The sequence below is a fragment of the Salvelinus alpinus genome, chromosome 4 (genome assembly GCF_045679555.1).
Source record: "Salvelinus alpinus chromosome 4, SLU_Salpinus.1, whole genome shotgun sequence".
NCBI classification, from domain to species: Eukaryota; Metazoa; Chordata; class Actinopteri; order Salmoniformes; family Salmonidae; genus Salvelinus; species Salvelinus alpinus.
Genome location: NC_092089.1, coordinates 94478396 through 94502958, shown reverse-complemented (window position 1 = coordinate 94502958; position 24563 = coordinate 94478396). Strand labels below are relative to the sequence as shown.

The following is a 24563-nucleotide window of genomic DNA, read 5'->3' as shown; positions in this document are numbered from 1 at the left end:
AGAAAGAGGGGGGGGGAGAAGACGAAGAGGGGAAATTGGGAGAGAAGGGTAAAGAAAACCACAACATTATTATAAAAGGGGATAGGGGGTATCGAGAGAGGTATAGAGTTGGCTTGACTCTAGCTAACTCATCAACAGGCCATAGACTAATTGGCTAACTTTCCATAGACTAATTACTGCCTCGCTAGCATGTTAACTAGCCAACATGCTAGCTTACCTTGCAGTCCGTTAGCAATAGTGCTGGTGCAGGTGAGTGGAGGGGAGGTCTGCGGCCGTATAACGGGGGCGAAGGCGCTCTTCTGTTTGACCGCAGCAGACACCATGTTGGCCGGAGAGAAGGAGAAGATGCCTGAAGAACTACTGCAATTAGAGGGAAGATTGGTGGTGGAGGCCATGGTGGGACTGGAGGGAACGACTGGAGGAGAGAGAAAGATAGAGAGGAGGAGGGAGAGTGGGGAGGGAGGAGAGAGAGTGAGAGTGAGAGAGGAGGGATAGGTAGGAGAGAGGGAGGGGGAGAGAGAGGGGGGGAGGGAGAGAGAGAGAGGGAGAGAGAGAAGGGGCAGGGAGGAGGGAGAGGTTTGAGGGGGAGGGCAGGAAAGAAAGGAGGAACGAGGAGGATAGATGCAGGATTAGAGAGAGGGACGGGAACAGAGGAGGGGGAGGCGAGAGGAACAGAAGGGGACTGGTCAACAGATGACAACAGGAGGGATAACAGGACTCAGTTCAGCTGTTATAGATCTTACAGACAACAGGACTCAGTTCAGCTGTTATAGATCTTACAGACAACAGGACTCAGTTCAGCTGTTATAGATCTTACAGACCACAGGACTCAGTTCAGCTGTTATAGATCATACAGACAACAGGACTCAGTTCAGCTGTTATAGATCATACAGACAACAGGACTCAGTTCAGCTGTTATAGATCATACAGACAACAGGACTCAGTTCAGCTGTTATAGATCATACAGACAACAGGACTCTGTTCAGCTGTTATAGATCTTACAGACAACAGGACTCAGTTCAGCTGTTATAGATCATACAGACAACAGGACTCAATTCAGCTGTTATAGGTCATACAGACAACAGGACTCAGTTCAGCTGTTATAGGTCATACAGACAACAGGACTCAGTTCAGCTGTTATAGATCATACAGACATCAGGACTCAGTTCAGCTGTTATAGATCATACAGACAACAGGACTCAATTCAGCTGTTATAGGTCATACAGACAACAGGACTCAGTTCAGCTGTTATAGATCATACAGACAACAGGACTCAGTTCAGCTGTTATAGGTCATACAGACAACAGGACTCAGTTCAGCTGTTATAGATCATACAGACAACAGGACTCAGTTCAGCTGTTATAGATCATACAGACAACAGGACTCAGTTCAGCTGTTATAGATCTTACAGACCACAGGACTCAGTTCAGCTGTTATAGGTCATACAGACAACAGGACTCAGTTCAGCTGTTATAGATCATACAGACAACAGGACTCAGTTCAGCTGTTATAGATCATACAGACAACAGGACTCAGTTCAGCTGTTATAGATCTTACAGACAACAGGACTCAGTTCAGCTGTTATAGATCATACAGACAACAGGACTCAGTTCAGCTGTTATAGATTTTACAGATAACCCAGTAGACTGGGAACATTCCCAGAACATTAGCTAAGATTCCCATTAAATTCTAGTTATGGCTTTATTTAAAAGTTATGATAACATTTATTTTTATTTTTTATTTTTACGTTTTAAATTAAATATCCTTTGAATGTTCTCGTAACGTTCACTAAAATGTTGTGCACAACATCTGTAACAACCACCACATAACATTCCCAAAAAGTTGTTATTAGGTTTCCTGGTAATGTAATAACACAATATACCAGTAATGTTTTCCCAGCAAACCAAAATTGTTTCTGTGAAAGTTCCCAGAACATTCGCTAGGTTGAAGCAAATGTTCTCATAATACCAAACTGTCCAGTCAAACTGATGATTATACAATGTTTTTATCAAACGTTCGCCTGATGTTGCAAAATGGTTGTTTCGTCTGCTCTTTAATGGTTCCCAGAATGTTTCATTAGGTTGTGCTAACAGCCTGGTGGGAACATCATGGGGACATCACAAAATATATCTTCCCAAAACACAAAAAACTGTCCAGTAATGCGGTTGATTCACACTGTTTATTTTAGGGGACAAAAAACATTCACCTGATGTTGCAAGATCGTTCCTAGAACACATTTAATCTGTTCTTTAATGGTTCCCAGAATGTTTATTTAGGTTATGGGAACGTTGTGGGGATATGACGAGAGATAGGTTCCCAAAACACTACAACTGTCCAGTTGTGCTGACAGTCAGTTAATGTTTGTATCACGGTGCACAAAACGTTCCTTTTATGTTGCAAGAATGTTGACGGAGCAGCCTTTTTGAGTTCTTTAAAGGTTCCCAGAACATTTCATGAGGTTATGGGAACAGTGTGGGTATATTACAAGACATAGGTTCCCAAAACACAAAATACCCTCAGTTATCAGGACCCGGTGCGAGAAACAGTCACTAAATAATTGGCAGAACCCAGAAGATGAGGCAGACACAGCAGTACTAGAGATGGTGGTTTAATAAAAAATAGATATCCTCCAAAATACAACGAAAAATCCACAAAGTGGTAAAAAACAGCAGGGAAAAACAAACCTCAAAAGACTACTCAAATAATAAACAAGAACAAAACCAGAGAACCTCTGGAAAATCCAACAAGAGAAAAGTCTATATAAAACAAGGCTTGGGCTGGGGCTGGGTGCTAACTTACAAACACTGAGCAAGGAACTAAGGAACACACAGGGTTTAAATACTAACAAGGGAATGACTTACAGGTGCAAACAATAATTGGAGCAAGAAAAACAAAAGGTACAAAAAAGGTGCAAGGGGGACATCTAGTGAACAAAACCTGAACAGTCCTGGCCAAAACCTGACACTCAGTTACATTTTATTGCTCTGCCTGTCCAAATGGCAGCCTATATAGTACACATGGCAGCCTATATAGTACACATGGCAGCCTATATAGTACACATGGCAGCCTATATAGTACACTTGGCAGCCTATATAGTACACATGGCAGCCTATATAGAACAAATGGCAGCCTATATAGTACACATGACAGCCTATATAGTACACATGGCAGCCTATATAGTACACATGGCAGCCTATATTGTACACATGGCAGCCTATATAGTACACATGGCAGCCTATATAGTACACATGGCAGTCTATATAGTGCTCTACCTTCGACCAGGCCACATAGGGCAGCCTATATAGTGCTCTACCTTCGGCCAGGCCACATAGGGCAGCCTGTATAGTGCTCTACCTTCGACCAGGCCACATAGGGCAGTATGTATAGTGCTCTACCTTCGACCAGGCCACATAGGGCAGCCTATATAGTGCTCTACCTTCGACCAGGCCACATAGGGCAGCCTATATAGTGCTCTACCTTCGACCAGGCCACATAGGGCAGCCTATATAGTGCTCTACCTTCGACCAGGCCACATAGGGCAGCCTATATAGTGCTCTACCTTCGGCCAGGCCACATAGGGCAGCCTGTATAGTGCTCTACCTTCGACCAGGCCACATAGGGCAGTATGTATAGTGCTCTACCTTCGACCAGGCCACATAGGGCAGCCTATATAGTGCTCTACCTTCGACCAGGCCACATAGGGCAGCCTATATAGTGCTCTACCTTCGACCAGGCCACATAGGGCAGCCTATATAGTGCTCTACCTTCGACCAGGCCACATAGGGCAGCCTATATAGTGCTCTACCTTCGGCCAGGCCACATAGGGCAGCCTATATAGTGCTCTACTTTCGACCAGGCCACATAGGGCAGTATGTATAGTGCTTTACCTTCGACTAGGCCACATAGGGCAGTATGTATAGTGCTCTACCTTCGACCAGGCCACATAGGGCAGTATGTATAGTGCTCTACCTTCGACTAGGCCACATAGGGCAGTATGTAGGCAATAGAGTGCCATTTTGGATGCAACCATAGTCCACTTATGAAGGAGGCCTAACAAATCAATTAATGACAACTGGAAGTAGTAAGCCGGCCAGCAGGAAGGTATTGATCAAAAGTGTCTACATAGTGTGTGTGTGCGTGTGTGTGTGTCTCTGTGTCTCTGTGTTTGATTGAAAGTGTCTGCTGTCATCGCTGGTCCATTTGAGTATGTTAAAATACGCGTTAACATTCAAGAGAATTAAAGAGCTGTAATTGAATTGCATCTCCTGCAATTCATTTATTGATTTAATTAAGCGTCTTTAATGTAGGGGGGAGGAGGAGAGATAATGAGAACAGCCATTATAGACATAAAGGACACTCTTAAAGAAACCAATGGTCTTTCACCGCCCGCTTTCTTTTTCATTGTACATTTCTCTCATCTATAGCTCTCTCTTTTTATCGTAGGGCATAGCATGTAGGGCACAGGGTATAGTGTGGAGGGTTCATTGTGGCACTCAATGGTATAGCGTACATAGTGTGGAGGTTTTAGTGTGTAGTGTGGACAGTGTAGTGTGGTACTCACTAGCGTAGGGTGAGTTGGTGGCTGACCCGTTGAGGAAGTTGGGTGAGGTTCCTAGCGTGGTCATGCCAGAGTCAGTGTAGCCGTTCATGCTAGTGGAAACAGAGCTGTAGCTGGTCTGCTGTGGAGTGGTGCTGGGGACATAACCATGAGGAGATGCACTGCTGCTACTCCTACTGTAACCTAGAGGTAGGAAGGGAGAGGGGAGACAGGAGAGAGAGGGGAGAGGGGAGGAGAGAGAGCGAGAGAGGAGGGGGAAGAGAGTGATACAGAGAGGAGGTGGGGATGGGGGGAAGAGAGAGGAGAGACAGAGAGAGAGAGAATTAAGAAAGAGAGAGATAAATAAAGAGAAAAAAGAGACAGAGAGAACGAGACAAAAAAGTAGTTTTCATACATTACACAAAACCATTTAACTTCCTGGTTCCTATATTTTAGCTCACCCTGATTGGCTGTCTGTGTGACCTCTGACCCGGGGAAGGAGTTGACGGCCATCATGCTGGCGTGGACGGAGCCGCTGCCTAACAGCTGGTTGTGGCCGCGTGGCACCGTCGTATACAACACCTCTGCCATGTCAGCTGCCCGCTTCAGAATCATCTCCTGACAGAGAGAGGCATGTTAGATCCCATTTAATGGAATAGAAAATAATATAATTAAATGCAATAGAGTTCTTCTATAAGGCTCAGTTGTTTATTTTCTTCTAACTACGTCTCTCAAAGAGTACAGTGTGTAAAGTCAGAACAGTCACTGCCTGTCACCAAGGGAGTACCCCAAGGCTCGATCCTAGGCCCCACCCTCTTCTCAATTTACATCAGCAACATAGCTCAGGCAGTAGGAAGCTCTCTCATCCATTTATATGCAGATGATACAGTCCTATACTCAGCAGAACCCTCCCTGGGTTTTATCTTAAACGCTCCACAACGAAGCTTTCTTAGTGTCCAACAAGCTTTCTCTACCCTTAGTCTTATTCGGAACACCTCCAAAACAAAGGTCTTGTGGTTCTATAAGAAGAGCGCCCCCCTCCCCACAGGTGTGACTACTACCTCTGAGGGTTTAGAGCTTGAGGTAGTCACCTCATACATGTACTTGGGAGTATGGCTAGATAGTACCCTGTCCTTCTCTAAGCACATATCCAAGCTGCAGGCTAAGGTTAAATCTAGACAGTCCCCAAAGCACACACATCTCTGGGTCACTCCTCTTTTCAGTTCGCTGCAGCTAACGACTGGAACGAGCTGGACAGTTTTATCTCTACATTCAAAGACTCAGTCATGGACAGTCTTACTGACAGTTGTGGCTGCTTCACGTGATGTATTGTTGTCTCTACCTTTTTGCCCTTTGTGCTGTTGTCTGTGCCTAACAATGTTTGTACCATGCTGTGTTGTCATGTGTTGCTGCCATGTTGTGTTGCTACCATGTTGTGGTGTTGTCTTAGGTCTCTTTTTAAATCAAATCAAACTTTATTTGCCACATGCGCCGAATACAACAAGTGTAGACTTTACCGTGAAATGCTTACTTACTTACAAGCCCTTAACAACAGTGCAGTTCAGGAAGAAGAAAATATTTTACCAAGTAGGCTAAGATAAAAAGTTATAATAAAAAGTAACACAATAAGAATAACAATAACGAGGCTATATACAGGGGGCACCGGTACACCGGTAATCTGTACATGTAGGTGGGGGCGAACTGACTATGCACAGGTAACAAACAAACAGCTAAAAGAGAAGGAAGATGGAGGACTGAACGTAGTTATGTAGAGCACCTCAAGATAAAAACGTAATATTCCATATCGGTAAATTAGACTAAATATTAGCACTACACAATCTGGTGGGTAATAACCTTCAATCTGGATAATAACACAAAACAAATCTTAAGACTAGAGAAATTTATCGACAAATATTACGAAAACAAGCAACACCCAAACATGATGACACAGACGATTTCATATTTTCACCACCGGGAATGGTAAAGGTCGAAACTGATCTGATAAAATCAATAAATGACAAACTGGGTATACCTGAACTAGTCAGTAAGGATATAAAAGAGTGGAAGGCAAGCCTCGAGATGAGTGATGAAAAAGCTGCGACATTGGAGAAAGAGACAAACAAGCTAAAAGAGACAGTCAATAAGATTGAAACCGAAGTTAATGAACTTAAAAAGGAGAACACCGTTCTGAGAGAAGCCTTACTTGACATACAGACTAGATCCATGAGAGAGAATCTGGTACTTACAGGTATCCAAGAGAAAGAAGGGGAAGTTCCTGAATCTGTAGTTAGAGAGTTCATCCTTACAGAGCTTCAGATTCCACGTGAAGCTATCGACAAAATCCAACTCGAACGTGTACACCGCTTCGGACAGAGAGGGCCGAGGTATGAATGCCCAATCGTTGCCAAATTTGCTTTCTTTAAAGATAAAATAATGGTTAAAAGCCTGGGTAAAAGACTTGCTGGCACGAAAATTGCCATGAATGACCAGTTCTCGAAGGAAATTGCAGAATGGCGTAAAGTTCTGTATCCAATTTTCAAGGAAAATCGATTAAAAGGGAAACGAGTAGGTCTCGTCGTCGATAAACTATATATTGATAACCAGTTGTTCAGAGAAACAAAGACTACTCCATGGCTATTTAAAAATTACAAAGTTCTTATAGACAAGGAAAATAATGAAACACAATTCTAGCCCGGTTATGGATTGTAATAACACAACAAAAAATACAGCTTTTCTATATATCTTCAAATATAACTAATTGGAACACAAAAGCACTAATTCAACATGGTGAAGATAAACACTCAGCAAACAGAAGGCACAGTATGTGTGGATGGTGGGGTATGTGTTTCTTTGTGTTTGGGAAAGTGTGGCGTTGAGTGAGAAAGGAAATGTTTGCATATCCCAGAACCAATGTATTGCTGTGAGCGGGGGTGTGAGAGAGCTTTCAATGTTGTTCAGATGATGGATATACTTTTGATAATGAATTATAAATCTTATTTATTTATTTAATTATTGTCCTGTCATGGTGGAACAGCATTTTTAAATAAATTATACATTTAACTTATTTATTGTCCTATCATGGGGAACTACATTTTTTAAATGAATTATACATCTAATTTATTTATTTATGATCCTATATTGATGGAACGGTCCACAACCCTATACCCTAGACACCCACCTGAATGACCCAGATACTAAGGAGAAGTCCCTAACTGTTTTATGGGCCTGCTGTAAGCGGTCTGTATGCAGCCAAAATACAGTCCGAGACCTAGAGCAGCACTGCCCCCTCAAGATTCTGAGCCTGCTTGGCAGGGTTGGTCCTGCAAAGCCAAAGCCCCCTAAAAGGAAAGCATAATATACAAGGAAATTCTCAAAGCTGCTAATGAGAACCTTGACCACCTTGTACCTAGCCGTGGGGGATTCCGGTGGGGTGCCCCCACTCAGACAGTGGCAGTGCTGGCAACACTAGCTGCAGTAACCCATGGGGAGGGGGTCACACTCGGACATTCAGAGAGGGAGCATATTATTGTGGCCCTGGTGGCACAAAATCAAAAGTCTGACTGCATGGAGATGCTTGGGAACATAGTCAATACGGGGGACCGTGTAATGGGTGTTTCATCCATTACATCCATCATCTAGGACGTGACAATGGTTAATAAAATCTACCCATTTCTGGCCATTGTTTTGCACAGTTATGCAGGCCTTCTCATACAGCTGCAACTGTATATGCATTCGTAAATCAAGACCTTTCTTGAGTTGGGCTCTGGGATGGTGCAACTGTTGAGAATGTGAGCCTATGGTTGTGTGGGGGAAAGGGTTTGAGTGTGTATGAGTTTGTATGAGTGTGTGGGTGTATGTGTGTATCCCACAACTGTTGCGAGGGAGCAAAAGATGTTAGGGACAATATAGGATGATTCACAATAATTGTTTGCTAATATAATACTTGCTTGCAATGTAATTTTGGTAATGGCAAGACTGGTGAGAGGTAAAATCCTTTGCATAAATTGCCTACATTAATACAAATATTAATAGCTAATTATGGAAAATAAGATAAACAGGATTTTTAAAACATGTACAGTGGGGAGAACAAGTATTGGATACACTGCCGATTTTGCAGGTTTTCCTCCTTACAAAGCATGTAGAGGTCTGTAATTTTTTATCATAGGTACACTTCAACTGTGAGAGACGGAATCTAAAACAAAAATCCAGAAAATCACATGTATGATTTTTAAGTAATTAATTTGCATTTTATTGCATGACATAAGTATTTGATCACCTACCAACCAGTAAGGGGACCGAATGCGGTCGGATCATCACATAATTGGCATATATATTACTCTTACAGAATTTCCACGTGGGCAAGGATATTGGAAATTTAATCAAAGCCTACTAGATGAAAAATTGTTTATAACTAGGACAGAAAAATGTATAACTGACTTTTTCAGACATAACATAGGTACAGCAGATCCCCTTATTGTATGGGACACTTTTAAATGTGCCTTTAGAGGCCATGCAATTCAGTACTCATCTATAAAACAAAAGCAATTTAGATTAAAAGAGTCCATATTAACAAAGCAAATTGAAGGACAAACAGTACAGTTAGATAGCAATAAAAACTGTACCATAGAGACACAGAATAAGTTAGAGGAAAAACAAAAAGAAATGTAGGAACTGATTAAAGAAAGATCCAGTGTAATATATTATACAAATAAAGCCAACTGAATGGAATATGGGGAAAATGCACCAAATTATTTTTCAATCTTCAAAATAGAAATTCTACCAATTTGTTGCTGATTTTGAAAAGGCTTCTGATAAAGTATGACTGGAGTTTAAATATAAATGCCTAGAATATTTCAATTTTGGGGAATCTCTTATAAAATGAGTTAAAGATATGTATAGTAACCCTAGGTGTAAAATAGTAAATAATGGCTACATCTCAGAACGTGTTAAACTGTCTAGAGGAGTAAAACAAGGTTGTCCACTATCGGCATATCTATATATTATTTCCATCGAAATGTTAGCTGTTAAAATTAGATCCAACAATAATATTAAGGGATTATAAATCCGTGGCTTAAAAACAAAGGTGTCATTGTACGTTGATGATACATGTTTTCATTTAAACCCACAATTAGAATCCCTCCACGACCTCATAGAGGATCTAGATACTTGTAGAATTAGAATCCCTCCACAGCCTCATAGAGGATCTAGATACTTGTAGAATTAGAATCCCTCCACAGCGTCATAGAGGATCTAGATACTTGTAGAATTAGAATCCCTCCACAGCATCATAGAGGATCTAGATACTTGTAGAATTAGAATCCCTCCACAGCATCATAGAGGATCTAGATACTTGTAGAATTAGAATCCCTCCACAGCATCATAGAGGATCTAGATACTTGTAGAATTAGAATCCCTCCACAGCATCATAGAGGATCTAGATACTTGTAGAATTAGAATCCCTCCACAGCATCATAGAGGATCTAGATACTTGTAGAATTAGAATCCCTCCACAGCATCATAGAGGATCTAGATACTTTTGCTAACCTCTCTGGATTAAAACCAAATTATGATAAGGGTACTATATAACGTATCGGATCACTAAAAGAATGCACATTTTACATTACCGTGTAGTTGACCAATAAAATGGTCTGACGGGGATGTGGACATACTCGGTATAGAAATCCCAAGATAAATAAATGATCTCACTCCAATACTTTTTATAGAAAGTTAGCAAAAATAGATAAGATCTTGCTACAATGGAAAGGAAAATACCTGTCTATTTGTGGAAAATCACCATGATTAACTCTTTAGTCATATCACAGTTTACCTATTTGCTTATGGTTTTGCCTACACCTAGTGACCTGCTTTTTAAATTATATGAACAAAAAAGATTACATTTTATTTGGAATGGCAAGCCAGACAAAATTAAAAGGGCCTATTTATATAACGAATATGAATTTGGATGGTAAAAAATATTAAATATTAAAGTATTAGACCTCTCACTAAAGGCATGTATACTTAAATCCAAACGGGTTCTCTAGTAAATTGGTAGGAATGTCTCACCCCATGTTCAAGAAGGGCATTTTTCCCTTCATTCAGATTACAACTGCTCACTTTCAGTTGTTTGAAAAGGAAAAAATCTGCAAAATATCGTACATTTTTAAACAAGCCTTAGAAAGTTGGTTGCAATTTCAGTTTAATCCACCTGAAAAGACAGAACAAATAATACAAGAAATATTGTTGTTAAACTCAAATATACCAATTGAGAATAAAAAAAAAAAGTACAATTTTAGTGAATGATATTATAAATAGGACTGGTGGATTTACAGTTGAAGTCTGAAGTTGACATACACTTAGGTTGGAGTCATTAAAACTCGTTTTTCAACAACTCCACAAATTTCTTGTAAACAAACTATAGTTTCGGCAAGTCGGCTAAGACATCTTCTTTGTGCATGACACAAGTCATTTTTCCAACAAATGTTTACAGACAGATTATTTCACTTATAATTAATTGTATCACAATTCCAGTGGGTCAGAAGTTTAAATACACTAAGTTGACTGTGCCTTTAAACAGCTTGGAAAATTCCCCAAAATGATGTCATGGCTTTAGAAGCTTCTGATAGGCTAATTGACATCATTTGAGTCAATTGGAGGTGTACCTGTGGATGTATTTCAAGGCCTACCTTCAAACTCAGTGCCTCTTTGCTTGACATCATGGGAAAACCAAAAGAAATCAGCCAAGATCTCAGAAAAAAAATGTGTAGACCTCCACAAGTCTGGTTCATCCTTGGGAGCAATTGCCAAATGCCTGAAGGTACCACGTTCATCTGTACAAAAAATAGTATGCAAGTATCAACACCATGGGACCACACAGCCATCATACCGCTCAGGAAGGAGACGCGTTCTGTCTGCTAGAGATGAACATACTTTGGTGCAAAAAGTGCAAATCTATCCCAGAACAACAGCAAAGGACCTTGTGAAGATGCAGGAGGAAACAGGTACAAAAGTATCTATATCCACAGTAAAACGAGTCCTATATCGACATAACCTGAAAGACAGCTCAGCAATGAAGAAGCCACTGCTCCAAAACCGCCATAAAAAAGCCAGACTACGGTTTGCAACTGCACATGGGGACAAAGATCGTATTTTTGGGAGAAATGTCCTCTGGTCTGATGAAACAAAAATATAACTATTTGGCCATAATGACCATTGTTATGTTTGGAGGAAAAATGGGGAGGCTTGCAAGCCGAAGAACACCATCCCAATCGTGAAGCACGGGGGTGGCAGGAGGGACTGGTGCACTTCACAAAATAGATGGCATCATGAAGACGGAAAATGATGTGGATATATTGAAGCAACATCTCAAGACATCAGTCAGGAAGTTAAAGCTTGGTCGCAAATGGGTCTTCCAAATGGACAATGACCCCAAGCATACTTCCAAAGTTGTGGCAAAATGGCTTAAGAACAACAAAGTATTTGGAGTGGCCATCACAAAGCCCCAACCTCAATCCCATAGAACATTTGTGGGCAGAACTGAAAAACCGTGTGCGAGCAAGGAGGCCTACAAACCTGACTCAGTTACACCAGCTCTGTCAGGAGGAATGTGTCAAAATTCACCCAACTTATTGTGGGAAGCTTGTGGAAGGCTACCCGAAAAGTTTGACCCAAGTTAAGCAATTTAAAGGCAATGCTACCAAATACTAATTGAGTGTATGTAAACTTCTGATCCACTGGGAATTTGATGAAAGAAATAAAAGCTGCAATAAATGATTCTCTCTACAATTATGCTGACATTTCAGTGGTGATCCTAACTGACCTAAAACAGGGAATTTTTACTCTGATTAAATGTCAGGAATTGTGAAAAACTGATTTTAAATGTATTTGGCTAAGGTGTATGTAAACTTCTGACTTCAAATGTATGTCACACATGCATCAAACACAGACAAATGGAAATGTCTGCTCTACTCAAAATTACAACCAACTAATTCCAGCATTACCACAACAATGGAAGAGGCAAGTAGAAGGGGAAAAAGGTAAGGCACTTGTTTGTTGGCCCTGCATTAAAGAACATAAATGGTTAAAGCAAAGTGTGATAAATAAAAACATATACCAATTTTATTTAAGGACCAAAAAATTTACAGCTGTGCCATATAAACTGAAAAATAGTTGGGAAGAGATTTTTGATGTACCCATTCCATGGCACATGGTCTATGAACTGACACGCAAAACAACGCCGGATTCAAAACTTCACATTTTTCAATTTAAATTACTATACAAAATATAAAAACCGATATAATGCTATATATATGGGGGATACAATCTTCCCAGCTCTACAGATTTTGCTGTGAGGAGGCAGAGTCATTAGATCATTTATTTTGGTACTGTCCATATGTAGCTCGTTTTTGGTTACAGGTCCAGGAATGGCTGAAGAATTGCAACATTTGCCTAGAACTAACACTGCAGATAGCAATACTGGGTGATTTGAAAAGCCATAGCAAATCAATCAATAATATAATAATTATTTTAGAATTTTTTTTTATCTTTAATTTACAATCCGTAGCAGCTATGAGAATAGAAAGGTTCAGTACTTTTGTGAAGCATCACAGCACAGTTGAAAAAATATGTCAAATAGAAATCCAAAATGGATGATGTTGAGAGATAGATAGGAGGGGTTGAATGGAGCTGAAGGTTGGGACTAATAAGATAACCAATGTAAAACATACAGGGTCTGTAAAATGTATATAGGTTCATACATGTTGTGAAATAGCACAGTTACAAATAGAAATCAAACTGGATGGACATCAGAAATAGCGGAAGGACTAAAAACAAACAAAATATAACTATTGTAAAATAGATTGTGTCAGTAAAATGTATATAATATGCATAAACTGAAGGTAGAAGCCAAAGAGTAATTGTTTATTCGTTTACTCCAATTGGGGGAAGGGTGGTAGGGTTCGGGGGGAATGATAAAGGCATCTAAAAAAAATATGTATATCTATATATGTATGTATGTATGTATGTATGTATGTATGTATGTATGTATGTATGTATGTATGTATGTATGTATGTATGTATGTATGTATGTATGAATGTTTATGTATGCATATGTACAGTATATGTATTGGTATGTATGTATATTTATATGGATATATATTTACCTAAGAAAGATATGGAGGATTGGAAATGATGCAGACAATTACATTGATGGAAGCAACAATCTGTCCTCAATGTTAAGTTAATCCACCCCCTAGAAAAAAAACAGCGAGTAACAGCAGTGTACAAGGGGGGTGGTCAATGTAAATTATCCGGTGGGGATTTTTATGAAGTGTTCAGCAGTTTTATGGCTGGGGGGTAGAAGCTGTTGAGAAGCCTTTTGGTCCTAGACTTGGCGTTCTGGTACCGCTTGCCGTGCGGTAGCAGAGAAAACAGTCACCCACTTGGGTGACTGGAGTCTCCGACAATTTTCCGGGCTTTCCTCTGACACCACCTATTACATAGGTCCTGGATGGCAGGAGCTTGGCCCCAGTGATGTACTGGGCCGTTCGCACTAGCCTCTGTAGCGCCTTACGGTCAGATGCCAAGCAGTTGCCATACCAGGTGGTGATGCAACCGGTCAGGATGCTCTCGATGGTGCAGCTGTAGAACCTTTTGAGGATCTGGGGACCCATGCCAAATATTTTCTCTTGAGGGGGAAAAGGTTTTGTCTTGCCCTCTTCACAACTGTAAAGAGTAATGTTTGGAACATGATAGTTCGTTGGTGATGTGGACACCAAGGAATTGAAACTCTCGACCCATTACACTACAGCCCCGTCGATTTTAATGAGGGCCTGTTCGGCCCGCCTTTTCCTGTAGTCCACAATCAACTCCTTTGTCTTGCTCACATTGAGGGAGAGGTTGTTGTCCTGGCACCACACTGCCAGTTCTCTGACCTCCTCCCAATAGGCCATCTCATCGTTTTTGGTGATCAGGCCTACCACTGTTCTGTCGTCAGCAAACTTAATGATGATGTTGGAGTCGTGTTTGGCCACGCAGCAGTCGTGGATGAATAGGGAATACAGAAGGGGACTAAGTACACACCCCTGAGGGGCGGATCAGCGTGGCAGACATGTTGTTGCCTACTCTTACCACCTGGGGGCTGCCCGTCAGGAAGTCCACAATCCAGTTGCAGAGGGAGGTGTTTAGTCCCAGGGTCCTTAGCTTAGTGATGAGCTTCGTGGGCAGTATGGTGTTGAACGCTGAGCTGTAATGAACAGCATTCTCACATAGGTGTTCCTTTTCTTCAGGTGAGAAAGGGCAGTGTGGAGTGCGATTGAGATTGCCCATTCCCCCTAACAGAGATAAAAAACTGAGTCAGGTTTGTAGGCCTCCTAGCTCGCACACACTTTTTCAATGTTCTATGGGATTGAGGTCAGGGCTTTGTGATAGCCACTCCAATACCTTGACTTTGTTGTCCTTAAGCCGTTTTGCCACAACTTTGGAAGTATGCTTGGGGTCATTGTCCATCTGGAAGACCCATTTGCGACCAAGCTTTAACTTCCTGACTGATGTCTTGAGATGTTGCCTTAATATAGCCACATCATTTCCTCCCTCATGATACCATCTATTTTGTGAAGTGCACCAGTCCCTCCTGCAGCAAAGCACCCCCACAACGTGATGCTGCCATCCCCGTGTTTCATGTTTGGGATGGTGTTCTTCGCCTTGCAAGCCTCCCCCTTTTTCCTCCAAACATAACGATGGTCATTATGGCCAAACAGTTCTATTTTTGTTTCATCAGACCAGAGGACATTTCTCCAAAAAGTACGATCTTTGTCCCCATGTGCAGTTGCAAACCGTAGTCTGGCTTTTTTATGGCAGTTTTGGAGCAGTGGCTTCTTCCTTGCTGAGCGGCTTTTCAGGTTATGTCGATATAGGACTCGTTTTACTGTGGATATAGATACTTTTGTACCTGTTTCCTCCTGCATCTTCACAAGGTCCTTTGTCTCTAGAGGCACCAGTTTAGCCAGGTTAGGTCACCGCGTGTGTGGGGGTTGGAACAAAATGGCTATCTAAGGCATATTGGACAGCGATATGGGCTCTACAGTGAAATAAGACAATAGTCACTAGCCAAAACAGCAATAGACAAGGCATATTGACATTAGGGAGAGGCATGTGTAGCCGAGTGATCATAGGGTCCAAAGAGTAGCACTAGATGAGTCAGGGAGCCAATTCCGTAGTCACTAGGTGATCTGGAGACATGGTGATTCTGACAGCTAGCGGGCCGGGGCTAGCAGATGGGCATTCGGCGACGTTGCAACGGAAGAGCCTGTTGAAACCACCTTGGACGGTTACGTCGGCAGACCAGACGTGATGGATCAGCGGGGCTCCATGTCGGCATTAAAGCGTCCAGGCCAATTGGCAAACGAGGTATTGTAGCCCAAGAATTGGCTGGTGGGTCTCTTTGGCTAGCCGGGAGATGGGCCTAGCTCGAGGCTAGCTCCAGCCTAACTGGTGCTTGCTTCGGGACAGAGACGTTAGCCAGGAGTAGCCACTCGGATAGCAACTAGCTGCGATGATCCGGTGTAAAGGTTCAGAGCTTGCGCTGGGAATCCGGAGATGTGGTAGAGAAAAACCCGTCCGATATGCTCTGGGTTGATATCACGCTGTGCAGACTGGCAGGAATTGACCGGGTTGAGGTTGGCTGATGTCCGAGTTAATGATGAAGACCGCTAGAAGTGGCTAACTGACTACTAGCTAGTTAGCTGGCTAGCTTCTGAAGGGGGTTCCGGTTCTAAAGTATAAAAATAACAGATCCGTACCACATTGGTTGAGACAACACCACAATATAGGAGAGTATATTGTGTCCGTAGATGGAAAGTGAGATTAAAATATATGCAATATATATACGAAGAAAACGATATAAACATGGGACAGGACGGGAAATGACAAAAACACACGCCCGACTGCTACGCCATCTTGGTTTTGCCTTAATGTAGTGTTGTGGTGTTGTCTTAAGTCTCTCTTTATGTAGTGTTGTGGTGTTGTCTTAGGTCTCTCTTTATGTTGTGTTGTGGTGTTGTCTTAGGTGTCTCTTTATGTAGTGTTGTGGTGTTGTCTTAGGTCTCTCTTTATGTTGTGTTGTGGTGTTGTCTTAGGTCTCTCTTTATGTAGTGTTGTGGTGTTGTCTTAGGTCTCTCTTTATGTTGTGTTGTGGTGTTGTCTTAGGTCTCTCTTTATGTAGTGTTGTGGTGTTGTCTTAGGTCTCTTATGTAGTGTTGTGGTGTTGTCTTGGGTCTCTCTTTATGTAGTGTTGTGGTGTTGTCTTAGGTCTCTCTTTATGTAGTGTTGTGGTGTCTCTCTTGTTGTTGTGTGTGTTTTGTTCTATATCTTTAATCCCAACCTCCGTCCCAACGGGAGGCCTTCTGGTAGGCCAACATTGTAAATTAGAATTTGTTCTTAATTGACTTGCATAGTTAAATAAAGGTTACATTAAAATACATACAAAAAATATTACCAAGAGGAGGGAGAGGTAAAACATGGTTAATAGATTCATCAAATGTTTTCTGTCCTCCTCCTCACTTCGCCCATACCTTTCCTTCTCCATCTCCACTCTTCCCACTGTCAGGGTGAGGGATGGGGATCTGTGTTTTTGCATGTGTGGGAACATTTTGTGTGTGTGTGTGTGTGTGTGTGTCTCTCACTTGGTTATTGTGTGTGTGTGTGTGTCTCACCTGGTTATTGTGTGTGTCTCACCTGGTTATTGTGTGTGTGTCTCACCTGGTTATTGTGTGTGTGTGTGTGTGTCTCACCTGGTTATTGTGTGTGTCTCACCTGGTTATTGTGTGTGTGTGTGTGTCTCACCTGGTTATTGTGTGTGTGTCTTACCTGGTTATTGTGTGAGTGTCTCACCTGGTTATTGTGTGTGTGTCTCACCTGGCTATTGTGTGTGTGTGTGTGTGTGTGTGTGTGTGTGTGTGTGTCTCACCTGGTTATTGTGTGTGTGTGTGTGTGTGTCTCACCTGGTTATTGTGTGTGTGTGTGTGTCTCACCTGGTTATTGTGTGTGTGTGTGTGTCTCACCTGGTTATTGTGTGTGTCTCACCTGGTTATTGTGTGTGTGTCTCACCTGGTTATTGCGTGTGTCTCACCTGGTTATTGTGTGTGTGTGTGTGTGTGTGTGTCTCACCTGGTTATTGTGTGTGTGTGTGTCTCACCTGGTTATTGTGTGTGTGTCTCACCTGGTTATTGTGTGTGTGTCTCACCTGGTTATTGTGTGTGTGTCTCACCTGGTTATTGTGTGTGTGTGTGTGTGTGTGTGTGTGTGTGTGTGTGTGTGTGTGTGTGTGTGTGTGTGTGTGTGTGTCTCACCTGGTTATTGTGTGCGTGTATCTCACCTGGTTATTGTGTGTGTCTCACCTGGTTATTGTGTGTGTGTCTCACCTGGTTATTGTGTGGCATCCCGTAGAGCGCTTCTACCAAGTCTGCCGCTCTCTTTAGAATGACTTCCTGTGGAGGAAGGGAGAATGAGGGGGTGAATACGGAAATCTTCACAGAGCTTTACTCCATTTTATTACACGTTGTGCTATGAATGCAGGATTGAGGGATGGAAATAAAGAGGGAGAGGAGAGGCAAGAGAGAGAGAGAGAAAGAAAGAGATCCTACCTCTGAATAAAACATGAGTCTTTCTCTCCATCATTCAACCATCAACAAGCAATCCTGTCTACATCTTCCCTCACCCTAACCTCTATGAAGGATCATCCATCAATTCATTTAACACACTATATCACTAGCTGACACACTAACACTACACAACCTACCTATGACACTACACAGCCTACCTATGACACTACACAACCTGCCTACAACACTACGCAGCCTTCCTATGACACTACACAGCACAGCCTGCCTATGACACTACACAGCCTGCCTACAACGCAACGCAGCCTTCCTATGACACTACACAGCACAGCCTGCCTATGACACTACACAGCACAGCCTGCCTATGACACTACACAGCACAGCCTGCCTATGACACTACACAGCACAGCCTGCCTATGACACTACACAGCACAGCCTGCCTATGACACTACACAGCTTACCTATGACACTACACAGCAGGCACTACACAGCCTGCCTATGACACTACACAGCCTGTCTATGACAGCCTCTCTATATACCTGTAATAGTCTGTAATCTGTAGTACCCTAATCTCTGCCCTGTGATTATCCTATCAACCCTTGTCATCTAAATCAATACACACAAACAGTGTATGTGTGTGTGTGTGTGTGTGTGTGTGTGTGTATGTGTGTGTGTGTGTGTTTGTGAGTGTGTGTGATGTAGACATTATGAGCCTTGTAAAACCCTTTTTAAAAATGAATGTGCCGGGGCCAGGAAATGTGCTGGGGGAGCGACAAACTGAAAATTGCTCTCCCCCTGAGTGTATCCCTCTCTCTCTCTCACACACACACACACACACACACACACACACACACACACACACACACACACACACACACACACACACACACACACACACACACACACACACACACACACACACACACACACACACACACACACACACACACACACACACACTGTTTTCTCCCCCAGTCTGTGTCAAGTGTGTGTTTCGCTGTGAACAAGCCAGGAGCATGTGTGTGCTCTCACCCCGACACACACCACACACACACACGCACACGCACGCACGCACGCACGCACGCACGCACGCACACACGCTCACAGGACATGCCAGGAGGGTCAGCAAAGCAATAAAGATTGTGAAGCGCTGTCCAAGGTGCTAAATTCACTCAATAATGGGAGTTCTGCTTCTGTCTTACACTCCCATTACCAGATCTATACAAAAGAGAGGGGGAGCGGGGGAAGGAGAGAGAGGGAGAGAGAATGAGATACATGTATGTATGGTTGGGGGAAAAGAGAGAGGGGTGGGGGGACAGGGAAAGAGGGCGATCGAGAGAGGGGCCCTATCTCATCAGTCCGCTCTAGGTGATTGAGAGACATGGGGTCCCAGGCAAGGTAAGTGGATCTTTAGTATGTATGCTCTCTCTCTCCTCCCGTTCCCTTCTTTTCCTTGACGCCCCATGCCTCCCAGGGATGACTAGATGGAGGGAGGAGAGAAGGAGGAGGGGAAATGAGGGAAGAGTATTAGGGCACAGACAGAACCCCCACTGTGAGCTGTAAGGAGGAGAGCACCTCTCCCTCATTCCATCTCTTCATCTCAGTCTGTTTATCCCCTACGTATGCCTTCCCGTATCCATCTCTTTTGCTCTCTGTCTCTATCTCCTCTGTCTCTATGTCTCTTTCTCTCTCTCTCTTCCTCCCTCCATCCCTCCCTCTCTTGATTTCTTCTCATCCCCTGTTCTGTCTGTCTGGTTAGTCCTGGGGTCTGTTGAGTTAGTAAAGTGATTATGAGGACTGGGGTCCAGAGTCACTCTAAAGATAATCACAGAAATGTTGTTAGCTGCTCTGTGTCTATAGATAGTACCGCTTACCATGAAACATTTCCTGGACTGTGTGTGTGTGTGTGTTTGTCTCTGTGTGTGTGTGTGTGTGTGTGTGTGTGTGTGTGTGTGTGTGTGTGTGTGTGTGTGTGTGTGTGTGTGTGTGTGTGTGTGTGTGTGTGTGTGTGTGTGTGTGTGTGTGTGTGTGTGTGTGTGTGTGTGTTTGTGCGCGCAGGGACTCTTCCTGTAAAAGCTGTGAGGGCCTGATGTAAACAGGAAGGGAACCTGATCCAGACCTCTGGTCTGCTCTCGTCTGGCGGTCAACGGAATCATTAGCCACACCAGACGGAACCTTGACAAACCAGACGGAACCTTGACAAACCAGACGGAAACTTGACAAACCAGACGGAACCTTGACAAACCAGACGGAACCTAACCACGAGCCAGACAGAATCTAAGGAGGGAAGATTCATATAAGACACATCCCTTTTTAGGAATGATAAGATGGAGTGAGGCCTGATTCAGAGAATACAGGAAACAAGTTAACACTGTGTCTACTTCCAAATGAAACCCTATTCCCTATTTAGTGCACTACTTTTGATCAATAGGACTATTGTCTAAAGTAGTGCACTATATAGGGAATAGGGTACCATTTGAAACAAAGATCTTGCTTTTCTGTAAGGATTGGATCCAGTTGTTAAGAGAAGTGTGGTCAACAACACATTGTTCTTAGCTCAATAAAACTCAATAGAGGTGAAAGGAACAACCAGACCTGCCTGCTACTAATGTATCTGCTTACAGTAGCAGTCAATAGTTTGGACACACCTACTCATTCGAGGGATATTCTACATTGTAGAAGACATCAAAACTGAAATAACACATATGGAATCATGTAGTAACCAAAAAAGTGTTAGACAAAAAACAAAAACAAAAAATTGCCTTGATGACAGCTTTGCACACTCTTGGCATTCTCTCAACCAGCTTCATGAGGTAGTCACCTGGAACGCATTTCAGTTAACAGACGTGCCTTGTTAAAAGTTCATTTGTGGAATTTCTTTCCTTCTTAATGAATTTGAGCCAATCAGTTGTGTTGTGACAAGGTATGGGTGGTATACAGAAGATAGCCCTATTTGGTAAAAGATCAAGTCCATATTATGGCAAGAACAACTCAAATAAGCAAAGAGAAATGACAGTCCATCATTACTTTAGACATGATGGTCAGTCAATACAAAACATTTCAAGAACTTTGAAAGTTTTTTCAAGTGCAGTCGTACAACCCATCAAGTGCTATGATGAAACTGGCTGTCATGAGGACCGCCACAGGGAAATAAGACACAGAGTTACCTCTGGAGGGGAGGGAGAGGGGGAGGGATAGGGAGGGGAGGAGATACAGGGGGTTGTTAGTCTAAAGATTAGGGGCCATACGTATCAAGCATCTCAGTAGGAGTGCTGATTTGTTCCACAGACCTCAACACCAGACATGACCCAGAGTGAGGGCGAGGTGATTTCTCTCTTAACCTCCTACACCTGTTCTCTCTCCCCTCCCCTGCTGTCTTTCAGTGCTGGACGACCAATCAAGCTTCAGTAAGAACACTCAGCTGGGCAGTTCTTCGATCCACTGACTCCTCAGCTGACTGACTGAACTATGATGGACACCTGTATACCTCCCCTCCCCCTTCACCTCCTCCCCCTCTACTTCCCTACTCTTTCTCTCCCCCTCTCCTCCCGCTCCTCTTCCTTCCTTTCTTTGTGCGTGTGTGTGTATGTATGTATGTGTGTGTGTGTGTGTGTGTGTGTGTGTGTGTGTGTATGTGCGTGTGTGTATGGGTGTGTGTGTATGGGTGTGAATGTGTGTATGTGTGTGTGTGCTGACCTTGGGTAGTCTCTCCTGGTCTCCTGGATGTCTGGGGATGACTTTCTGTAACCTCTGGAAGCCGTAATCTATAGTGGGCTCATTCAACGCTGCGGAGAGAGGAAGAGGGAGAGAGAGAGAGAGAGCAAGAGAGAGAGAGAGAGAGAGAGACAGAGAGAGAGAGAGGGAGAGAGACAGAGAGAGAGAGACAGCGAGAGAGAGAGAGAGACAGCGAGAGAAAGAGAGAGACAGCGAGAGAGAGAGAGACAGCGATAGAGAGAGAGAGAGTGAGAGAGAGAGAGAGAGAGAGAGAGAGAGAGAGAGAGAGAGAGAGAGAGAGAGAGAGAGAGAGAGAGAGAGAGAGAGAGAGAGAGAGAGAGAGAGAGATAGAGAGATAGAGAGAGAGATAGTAATATCACTCTGAGAACAGGGACAGAACTCATAGTGATGGTAATTGAATAAGCCAAGCTTTAACATGAATATTTAAACATAAGAGTATGAACAGAGCAGACCAAGACTGGAATTATCCCTCTGAACCTTTCTCCCACTTTCCCGTTCTTCCACTTTCTCTTTCCCATCCCCTGCAGTCTCTCTCTCCCACTCTATTCCTCAATTCTCAATTCTCTATTCCTCTATTCTATATTCCTCTATTCTTCTACTCTCTATTCCTATATTCTCTATTCTTCTATTCTCTATTCCTCTATTCTATATTCCTCTATTCTTCTACTCTCTATTCCTATATTCTCTATTCTTCTATTCTCTATTCCTCTATTCTATATTCCTCTATTCTTCTACTCTCTATTCTTCTATTCTCTATTCCTCTATTCTATATTCCTCTATTCTCTAGCCAGAGGAAACTCTCATACAGTAGAAAACCCACCGATAAAAGCAGCCGCAGGAGAAACAGAACAGACCAACAGTTGACTGTCCTCAGAGAAGAAAACCTTATGAAGTGTGTGTGTGAACAGTCTCTGTGAGTGTGTCTCTCTCTGTTTGCCGTCTGTTGGCCCCGTAGGCCCCAGCCAGGGTGTTTCCTGGGGGTGTAAGCACAGCTCGTCTCCCATCTGAGGAGACAGCTTGACCCACTGGCCCCCAGAAACAAGCAGGCCACTGGACAAACTGTGGTCCTGCTACTGTAGGCCTGCCAGCCTCTTTATGATAGACCCCCAGACAGAAAACACACACCACAGATGTACAATGAAGTGTGGATAATCTCTATCATTCTCTCTTTCTCTCCCTCTCTTTCTTTCTTTCTTTCCCTCCCCTTCTCCCTCTCTTTTTGCTGTTTCCATTTAATACAATGATTTGGACAGAGAGAAGGAAAAATAAGTGAAGGGAGAGGTTGACCACGGCAAATGGGAGACTGTAGAGATTGAGAAAAGAGGGAGATGAGAAAGAGATTATGTCAGACAGTGAAATGCCAGTACAGGCAGCTGGTATGAACAAAGCCAAAACAATGAGAAGATCACATCTTCAATTATTACAGAGGAATAACAGTTGACATAATTTTGTCTTCTCTGACCCCTTTAAGCCTTAAGTATGATTCAGACCTGGATTAGTCCTGCGTAGGGCTGTGGAGGTCATGAAATGTCGTCAACTAGTGATTGTCAAGCAAATAACTGCCGGTCTCACGGTAATTGACCGTTAATTAACATAAACACATTTAGCATCTCCTGTCTTCCAAGCACAGCCTATCAGCCATTGATGCAGACCTTTGGAACATCTACATAAAACATATATATAATAAATCCATGCAATATAGCCTACACCAGTGGTTCCCAAACTTTTTATAGTCTCGTACCCCTTCAAACATTCAACCTCCAGCTGTACCCCCTCTAGCACCAGGGTCAGCGCACTCTCAAATGTTGTTTTTTGCCATCATTGTAAGCCTGCCACACACACACACTATACGATACATTTATTAAACATAAGAATGAGTGTGAGTTTTTGTCACAACCCGGCTCGTGGGAAGTGACAAAGAGCTCTTATAGGACCAGGGCACAAATACTAATATAAAAATAATCAATAATTGTGCTCTTTATTTAACCATCTTACATATAAAACCTTATTTGTTCATAGAAAATTGTGAATAACTCACCACATGTTAATGAGAAGGGTGTACTTGAAAGGATGCACATAACTCTGCAATGTTGGGTTGTATTGGAGAGAGTCTCAGTCTTAAATCATTTTCCTCACACAGTCTGTGTCTGTATTTGGTTTTCATGCTAGTGAGGGCAGAGAATCCACTCTCACATAGGTACGTGGTTGCAAAGGGCATCAGTGTCTTAACAGCCAATTTTCCAAGGCAGGATACTCTGAGCCCAGCCCTATCCACAAATCTGGCAGTGACTTCTGATTAAATTAAATTGTCACAGAACCGCTGGTTGCAATTTCGATGAGGCTCTCTTGTTCAGATATCGTTAAGTGGACTGGAGGCATGAAAGTGATAACGAATCCAGTTGTTTGTGTCATCCGTTTCGGGAAAGTACCTGCGTAATTATGCACCCAACTCACTCAGGTGCTTCGCTATATCACATTTGACATTGTCCATAAACTTGAGTTCATTTGCACACAAAAAATCATACAATGATGGAAAGACCCGTGTGTTGTCCTTGTTAATGCAGACAGAGAAGAGCTCCAACTTCTTAATCATAGCCTCAATTTTGTCCCACACATTGAATATAGTTGCAGAGAGTCCCTGTAATCCTAGATTCAGGTCATTCAGGTGAGAAAAAACA

The 24563-nt window shown here is 42.7% G+C and overlaps 1 protein-coding gene across 3 annotated transcripts in view; it reads right to left on the bottom strand.

The window, feature by feature from the left end:
- Positions 1–24563, bottom strand: part of LOC139574692 (transcription factor COE1-A-like) — a 111431-nt gene that overhangs the window by 7097 nt on the left and 79771 nt on the right. For all 3 annotated transcript variants that reach the window (XM_071399498.1, XM_071399499.1, XM_071399500.1), the window contains exons 11-15: positions 21847–21935; positions 17953–18018; positions 4999–5155; positions 4562–4741; positions 218–415 (exon numbers count right to left, since the gene is read on the bottom strand). In XM_071399498.1, the coding sequence (XP_071255599.1) occupies positions 218–415; positions 4562–4741; positions 4999–5155; positions 17953–18018; positions 21847–21935 (690 nt within the window). The remainder of the gene's footprint in view (positions 1–217; positions 416–4561; positions 4742–4998; positions 5156–17952; positions 18019–21846; positions 21936–24563) is intronic.